Raw genomic sequence first — 9,153 nt, 5'->3', positions numbered from 1 at the left:
CTACAAACTCGAGTAATGATTTATAGATGTATGTACGTAGTAGGTGAAGGTGAGCTCATCAAAATGCAATAAAACCACCGCATTTTTGCCACGTCTCTAATAGCGCTTCTGCGCCAGACGATTAACCTCATTGACCTTTTTTTTTTTTTAATCTAGACTACACACCCACGATTTATATCTACTACGTGACAATCTTTCGACAAGTCCCGATCTCTTAACTATGTATGACAGTGTTAACTATGTATGCCGACTCGCAGCTACGTATATAAAACTCGCGTTTTCTTGTGTTTATCACTGATGTTTATAAAGTGAATCAAGTAAGCTCGCATCGAATACGATTTGACAATTCCGGAGGGTGCAGGCTTCACGGGACGTCATGTCATCGACAATACGATTTTGTTTAGTAATGTCAACATTAACGGCGACAAAGGGTACGACAGACGCGTACAGGATTGCTGTAGAAAGTTATTCGTCGAGCTCGACGGAGAGTGAAAATTTGAAGATTATCTTGAATTATGTTCGAAGCGAGCAGGAATTCCACCCGTCGATATTCTCTCTCGTCTCCTCCGACATCCGATCCAACTTTGTAGATCTTGTGTCGAAATACGTAGCGACCGAGTCGATTGTCAGCTACAAGATCACGATGAATGACCTCTCGCAGAGGTATACGTGGCAGAATCGCGTCGATCTCACGTGGATCTTCATCGTCGACGATATTGATGTCTTGAAATTTTTCGTCCGCGAACAAGGCATTTGGAAAGCCACCAATCAATATCTGGTGATCGTCACGTCTCCGACCCTGTCGGTTTCATCGCGCGACATTTTTCAGACTGTTTGGAAAACCTACAACGTCTACAGGATCATCTTGGTCTCGATACAAGATGATTTTCGATGTCTCAGCAGATATCTACCATTTGAAAAGAATCGACAGAACGAGTACGGTGTTGTCAGCAAGGTCTGTTTAACGAATCGCCCAAATAACATCAAGCTTTATACGAACTTTGAGAACCTGAACGGATATCCTATACGTGTAATCGTCTTTCGATCTCTGATGATGAATGTTACATTCGACGAGGATACGAGGACATACGAGTACAAAGGATTGGACGCGGACGCGATGTTTTTGCTGGAAAAATCGCTGGGGGCTCAATTTTGCATCGACGTGGTTTCAATCAATTTTACTAAAGGACGCAGACAAGACCCCTTTCATCACAGTCTTCAACATATCGAGGACGACGAATCAGAGGTAATCATTACCAGTTTTTTTATCTATCAATATCAGGAATATCAAAGGTACGAGTTCACAACCAGCATTTCCGAGGACAAGCTGTGCTTGATTGCACCCTCGGCCGACTTCATCCCTAAGTCTTATATGCCGATAATGCCATTCGCACCCGATTTATGGACGGCCCTCGCGATATACAACGTTCTCGTGTCCGTTTTATGGTTTCTTATCAAGTACTACAGCGGATCGTTTCGTCGACAAGAGGCCGTTCTTCTTCCTTTAACGAGAACGGAATTTATTCTTTCACGACGGTCAAATTTACCGCCAAGGATACACCCTTATGTCACGGCGTGTTTCAACCTCGTTGAAACCTCGTGTTATCCGTTGAAGGAGGACGACGGTGGCCAGGGTAGCACGACTGCTCAGCGAGTCTTCTTGTTCGGCACCCTCTTCTTTGGACTCATCGTGGTCGGTCTCTACCAAAGCTACCTCGTGTCCGGCTTGAGCAATCCTTTCCATTATCCGGAGCTCAACACTCTGGAGGATGTAGCCAATTCGAATCTCACCCTAGTTACCAAGTATTACAACTTGAAGGAGCACACGTTCACGGAGAATACTACTCTGGACAATAAATTACACAGTAAAATTAAGATAATAGTTTCCGACAAACCGATCAATGACTTTGTGGCCTTCGGGAAAAAAGTAGTCGCTATCGCTCGTTATGCTTCGATCAAACTAGGCGACTTGTCTAATTATTACGATGCGGACGGTAACGAATTGCTTCATTTAGTCGAGGAATGTCCTACAACTTACTCGTTATCTTACATAATGAGACTGTATTCACCATATCGGGAGAGAATCAATGAATTACTGTTACGAATGAAGGAAGCGGGTCTTATTAATTTATGGTACGAAAATATGGCGTATCCGATATATGTAAATGAACAGAAAAGAAAGGTGGATAAAAGCGAGCGAAGAATTAAACTCACCATGGAACATTATTCTCTTACGTTCGTCGGACTTTTAATTGGTTTACTTTTCTGCATCATTATATTTTTCGCGGAATTATATTTCGCCAAGAAATCTCAATCGAACATAACAGAGGAGAAGGGTTCTTATCTAATATCGAAAAACTGATTACCCTCTACATTGTCCTCGCTCTCCTTTTATGTTAATATTACGTCAAGGATGTGAAACACACAAGTGGCAGTCATTGAAATTTGAGAGCAATATACATATAAATGTCTTAAATTTGTATTGTCTGACATTGAATAAATAAATATGAATCATGCAAAAAAATTAATATATTGTAGATTAATCGTGTATAACTTTTGCATCTTTATTAAAGAAAATATTTGTAATTAATATATTCTCTCTAATTAATTTTAGAAAACTTTTGGACATCAATATTTCCTGTAAGAAATAAAAAAATGAGCAACATAAAATTTTATAAAACATGAAAATTTTTCGATTAACATAGACATCCAATCCTAATATTTGTTTCAAACTTGCTAATAATTCCTGCGATACACAATTTATCATAACAGTCCATGCAACAAACATAAAAACTAAAAAAATCAAATCAAATAAGACTCTGAATTAGGACAAAAAAAAGGCTAATAAGAAAGCGCAAGATATAAACGGAATAAAAAACTCCTAATGGTTATTAAGCAGATTTGCTTAATAACCATTAGGAGTTTTATTCTATTTCTGCGCTATTTATATTTCACACTCAGCTTTTATTAACTTAGTTTTCTCTTATAAAAAATAATAAACAACCGATTAAAGAATCATGCTCCGATTTTGCAGAATTATTTAGAAAATAAGTGTATATAAAATATGTAAAATTTTTATGTTTTCTCTGATATTTAAACACATTTCCTGTACAGTTTTTCAATATACAAAGCTCACAATATTAGATTCTTTTATTCTTGATGAATTTGTCCTCGTAAATTTTTTCACCGATGGTATTTAAACCTTATACAAACAGAAGCCCTACCTTAATTACAGAAGACTTTATACATGTATCTAATAAAAAGTAGCCCGATATTATATATATCTATACATATATATACACATATATATATTCTCACGTGACAATATTGTACTCGTGATAAGCAATAATTTGATCAACAGCTGTTTTATTCGCAGCGGTCTCGAGTTTGATTAATCGAACATAATATAACACATATGAACTGTATGTCCTTTTATTATCGATCTTGACGAAAGATACTTTTTATTCGCGAATATAATTATTCAAAGTAACGATGCTCGTGCAAAACTAGTTAGCGTTAAAGTAACACTCTCCGAAAACGAGATTTATTTTAAGAATCTCCAAAAATACACACATGCGCCTCTCTCTCTCTTGAGGAAACATACAATCAGTCGTGGGTCGTTGCTCGATTATATAGAGTCATGGCTTCTCGGAGATATTTATCATTGGCAGCGATCCTAATTACTATTTCTTTAGGTACGTACCCGTGAATTACATTTGATCGTGTCGATATAAAAAAAAACACGGGATATAAATAGGTATATATATATATATATATATATATATATATTTCTTTCGCATACAGATATATCATCCGTCGCGGCCGCCACCATCGCACAAGATCCGAAAATATCTAGGTGATTATTATCATTTTTAATACGCTAATGATAATCTTTCTGCAAAAATGTATTTTTAAAAAATTTAGATTTAATCACACTGAAAGCACAAATGTTGCTATTTTTTCCCATCATATTGCATTGCATAATAGATATGACAGTTACAACTTGGATAAAGGACCGGTATTCTACGAGGCGTATTATCCAGATTATCCCCATGACACTTATCAGGAAAAACGCAATTTAGATCGAGATCGCAAAGTGTTGGAAACGAGTTTCCAGGTGCCCTTTGAACGTCTCGCATATTCCGAAATCGCGGATCGTCCTGTAATCTTCGACGATGATAAAACTCTTCAAACTGCGAATATCGAGGAAATTTCCAAGCTCGTTAGACGAGCCATTTCTCGTGATTTAGAAAATTGGAATATTCTTGAAAGATATCTTGACCGCGTATCTATTGATCAAAATTGGCCGATGCAGCAGAAAGGATTATCTAGAGAGAGTCGCGAAAATAAGGAAGACAATAGTTATCCGTTTCAAGATAATCGACGACAGTTTTTCGATCTGTCACGACAGTCAAATCTCGAGATATTACGAAAATTGGAAGCACGTGATGCAAGGCAGCGTTTTCCTAATTATTTCGAGGAAATCGATGCGGACGGAAATGCAATGACGAAGAAAATGAGCGACATTCAACCTGACGATGCGCCATCGATCAATGTTGCTTCCGGTTCATTACTTACGGAAAATATTTTTCAACCACGGCCCCAAATAATTAGATACACATTCTTCAAGAAACCTACAGCACGGCTTGAGCAGCAACCCGAAAAAGTAATAGACAATTCTACGCCGAGGAATTATGGTGACAATCTTATACGCCAAGAGATTGCTGATAAAAATAACGTAAAAGAAAGTAACGTCAAAGTAACGTCTATCGAAGTAAGCGAATTTCCGCGACATAAAACACGTCATCATCACGGTGAATGGCCTAAACGAGATTATTCTATTCATCGCCATCAGTCTGAGGAAATAAAAAGTAAAGATGCCTGAACGAAAAATTTTTCGAACAAAGAAAAAGCTAATTAACAAAATTATTTCTGTGCGTGATAATAATGATGTTAATTGTAAGGATTATATTTATATTATATTATCGCGCGTTCATGCTATTTTTATATTATCGCGAATAATATTGACAAATTGTGCTATCTCAAACTATTTATTGAATATATATATCATTAAATATATATATATATTATACATGCGCAACATCATATATTCTCTGTAATAGCGTACTTACAATAAAATGTTCTCCGCGACTTATCTATACATATAAGTTGTCAATCACACTGACACGTCAATTCTAAATAAAGCAATTTCTTTTTCTCTGTCTATATGTCATTTTAAGACGCAAAAGCAAATTCGATTTGTTAGTGTAAGTAACTTGGCTTACTAATTCTATCATTATTTTTTCTATACTATGTATAATTAGATTCTTATAAATATATCTTATATATAACATTGATTTCTTCTAAATCACGAACTATAAACTATCAATAAAACTCTATAAACAATAAAATTTATTATTTTTTTTCAAACTACTCACGCAGTAAAACAAGCATATAGTTTTACACAATAATTTAAAAAATATTTTTCTTTTATAATTTTTTAATAAAAATATAAATTATTATTTATGACCGCAAATGCAGATTTTACAGGAATGTTTACATATTCTTTTTATAATCTTAGTTCTAAGTACTTGGTATGATTGTATGATACTGTCAATGATATAAATCAGAAGTGACTATATTATGCTTGTATATTTTATCACGAAGATAAGTACGAAATCGCAAGTATATTTTACAGATAGCCTACTCTATTGGAACACAACCTTTTTTGGTGAATAGTCTCAGTTAGCTACAGCTAAAATTCTACATTTATCTCTTTAAGTTACTTTTTGAATATTGAGCTAAAATTCTATTCTGAAAAGTTTCCTTTTACTTCTATAAAATAATGGATCTTTTATTTTTAATAAAGAAAATTCAGTTAATGTTGTATATTCAATGCAACATTGCACCAATGTTAAAATGGAATTCTTCATAATTTGCTTTATATAATTATAATTACAGATTAAACTTAGCATAAAATACGTGATGTAGCAATTATTGTAATTATCATATTATTATCAGAAAAATAAAAATCTTGATAATTTAAAATATGACAAGTATAGATATATCTAAATTCAAATATATAAGAATATAGAGTAATATGAGTCTACATTATCTCTGGTTTTGACTTATAAATCATGTGCATACATATTTTAATTATATATTAATTAAAAATATTTAAAATAATAATTTCTAAACATTTCATCAAGATATATTTATTTATTGTGTCCAGATATAAGTCCTAGGATCCGTCATATATCGGCCCTTAATTCGTTTCAGTTAAAAATATTTTTATAGAGAATCAAATTTTTATGTACCATATTTGCGATCACAATGTAGATGTGACTTTGTAAAAAAATACTTGTATGATATATAACACACAGTTGAAAGATCAATGTCATCCATTAGAAACAAAGGGGTACATTTTATTCACCTGTTTTGGATTGTAGATTAAAATTAGCTAATATAAAATTGCGTAAAATCTCATATGCATTTTGCAAGCTATCATTTTCTATGATAATATCAAAGTTACCCGGTGTTTCACCTATAAACATAAATATATATTATACATATTTTAAAGAATATGTGATATATATATATATAATAATTTTTCTATAATGCACGCATGTGCGCGTACATAGAGCATACCGTATTCTAGTTCAGTTTTAGCAACTGCTAATCTGTGTTGCAACGACTCTTCGGTTTCTGTGTTTCTAGCTTTCAACCGTCGCTCTAACTCCAAAATAGATGGTGGTTTTATGAATACATAAAGGGGATTGAGATGGGTGCGTTTTATTTGTTTTACACCTTGTATGTCAATGTCTAATACGCATATCTTTCCTAAACGTTGTACTTCTTCAATTGCCTGTTTGCTATAAAGACACTTCAATTGTGTCACTTCCATAAATATCTATATTATATTTACATCTGTATATTTTTTCTTACCTCGTGCCATATAGATTCCCGTTAAATGTAGCAGATTCAATAAATTCGCCATTCTTGATTTGTTCTTGCATTTTCTCTTTATTTGTGAAGTGATAGTGTGTTCCATCTTCTTCGCCAGGCCGAGGCATTCTGGTTGTATGAGATACCGAAAATTTGAAGGTATCAGGAAATTCATCAAACAATCGGTTTATCAAAGTACTTTTTCCAGAACCCGAAGGGCCGCATAATACTAATGGACGTAGTCCTTTCTGAATCATATTGACAAAACCTGAAAATACAACATTTTTCTTAATTTTATACTCAATCTTCTCTCTCCTTTTTCTCTCTTCTCTTTTCCATAATTAGATTTTTAATTAAATTAGTTAATTTTTCTAACACGTATTAAATGTAAAATGTCAAATTATTAAAATTTCTTGCATTATATAAAAAAAAAACTATGGATTCCGCATACCTATCTTAAATATCCTAAACCACTGTGTAAACATCGCAATAAAAAAGATGCCAATATCAGGTCCAATACCAGTTATCTCAAATTCTTATTCATTCTTCTCACAATTCTTATTCTTATTCATAATTCAATAATATCACTCAAGAGCTAAGCAAGAACATAACAAACGTAACATAATATCACCCTAGTATATATATATATGTATATAGAGTAATTACATATAACATTACAAAGCCTTTTTCTTTTAGAAGATTTAACTAGGAATTAAAAATATATATAGAAATAAAAATTTTTACTAATATGATATATCTACTCTTCCTTCTTAATTATATAAAATTGCAAGATTTAAAATATATATAAATCAATACATTACATTGCCAATCATATTGATTAATAAAAAAAAAATATGAAATAAGCTCTAATAATAAATGCAATACATTTTTATGTTTGATATATTGAATGCATATAATGAGATTTGCAAATACATATACAATGATCAATCAATCAATCAATTTAGTTTAAAAACTGTGACAAAGTAAGACAAATAATTTATTAATTTATTTAATTAAAATTATATCAATATCACTTTACGTTGTAGTAAAATAATAAAAAAAGTGCAACTTGATGTAATTGAATAAATCATCTGTAACAACATATGTTTAATTTTAATTAATAATAAAATTGCCATTTAATGAAAGGAAGTTGCCGTAAAATTTGAGTTTGTTGCATGCGATCAGATCGTCTTTAAAATTATCGCTTTGTATTAATATTTTAATTAATCGATGCCGTAAAGTAGCAATTTGCGCATTTCCTCCCGCTTTAAAATCCGATTTCAAAAGCTTACCTCTAATAACAGACAAGGAAGATCGAGTTAATCAGATTATCCAGTAATTAATCGACGTAGATTCACAATAATCAACACTGCCCAATAAACACCGGCGGGAAACAATCATTCACTTTTTCTCAGAAAATAACAAACGACTGCGCAGTAATAAAGCAAAATACAAGTGAGATCATACGATTGCACGATAAAACGTAACGCCAATATCAGACCGGCAGATACCAGCAGATACAAGATACAAGACAAATATCCTATACATCTACGTGTATTCCATAAACATATAAAGTACGTAGATAGAACACTAGCTGCCGATATGGGCAGGGGAAAATTTAGAGATGACGTAAGGATACATCGGAATGCGAGCTTCGGATAGGATTATTTCCGCTATACATATTTGTGATTGGTGGATATTCTTCCGTTCTACGCTGATGCAAATTGAAGGTGTTGGTACCCCCCCCCTCCCCCCTTGATATATATATATATATACATATATATATATATATATATATGTTTATAGCATAAAAAATATATATAATAAAAAAAAGCATTTGTCACCAAAACAATCAACTTCTTTGAAGAACTAAAATATAAAAACTATACTATGTAATTTATACAATTTTATATTTATTTAACAAATTATTATTAGCTAGATATTACAATTAAACGATGATAAATTATTTTATTTTGCGTGATTTCGCAATCATCACACTTCTTTTAGAACACATGCCCATAAAAACACTGGGATTTTGAAAACTTTTTAAAATTACAAGTTACAAGTTTAGGCGGAAATATATAAGACACTTATTCGGTATACATGTAGTTAAAAAAAAATTAATTTGACTCAACTACATTGCACAGATAAAATTTTACACACATAATACATCAAAATACTTTTATATTAAGTATTCATAGATTATTT

The 9,153-nt window shown here is 32.5% G+C and overlaps 3 protein-coding genes across 4 annotated transcripts; 2 read left to right on the top strand and 1 right to left on the bottom strand.

Moving 5' to 3' along the window:
• Positions 1–376: 376 nt before the first annotated feature.
• Positions 377–2,826, top strand: LOC140670405 (uncharacterized). The gene has a single exon (XM_072900968.1). The coding sequence runs from the start codon at positions 377–379 to the stop codon at positions 2,360–2,362; it is 1,986 nt and encodes a 661-aa protein (XP_072757069.1). The 3' UTR covers positions 2,363–2,826.
• Positions 2,827–2,972: 146 nt separating this feature from the next.
• LOC140670411 (uncharacterized) lies at positions 2,973–5,217 on the top strand. Its single transcript, XM_072900987.1, has 3 exons — positions 2,973–3,695; positions 3,805–3,856; positions 3,988–5,217. The coding sequence occupies exons 1-3, from the start codon at positions 3,641–3,643 to the stop codon at positions 4,883–4,885; spliced, it is 1,005 nt and encodes a 334-aa protein (XP_072757088.1). The 5' UTR covers positions 2,973–3,640; the 3' UTR covers positions 4,886–5,217.
• On the bottom strand, positions 5,033–8,495 carry LOC140670412 (guanylate kinase). Of its 2 annotated transcripts, XM_072900988.1 has the most exons (5): positions 8,238–8,495; positions 7,397–7,540; positions 6,946–7,213; positions 6,649–6,872; positions 5,033–6,544 (listed from the first exon to the last, which is right to left on the bottom strand). In XM_072900988.1, the coding sequence occupies exons 2-5, from the start codon at positions 7,428–7,430 to the stop codon at positions 6,426–6,428; spliced, it is 645 nt and encodes a 214-aa protein (XP_072757089.1). In that variant the 5' UTR covers positions 7,431–7,540; positions 8,238–8,495; the 3' UTR covers positions 5,033–6,425. The 2 variants fall into 2 exon arrangements, with proteins under 2 accessions (XP_072757089.1, XP_072757090.1); XM_072900989.1 differs by lacking the exon at positions 7,397–7,540 and having other exon boundaries at positions 8,238–8,494.
• Positions 8,496–9,153: the final 658 nt, after the last annotated feature.

Source organism: Anoplolepis gracilipes, chromosome 10 (genome assembly GCF_047496725.1).
Source record: "Anoplolepis gracilipes chromosome 10, ASM4749672v1, whole genome shotgun sequence".
Taxonomy (NCBI): Eukaryota; Metazoa; Arthropoda; class Insecta; order Hymenoptera; family Formicidae; genus Anoplolepis; species Anoplolepis gracilipes.
Note: the sequence above shows the minus strand (reverse complement) of the source record. Positions and strands in the feature narration are given on the sequence as shown.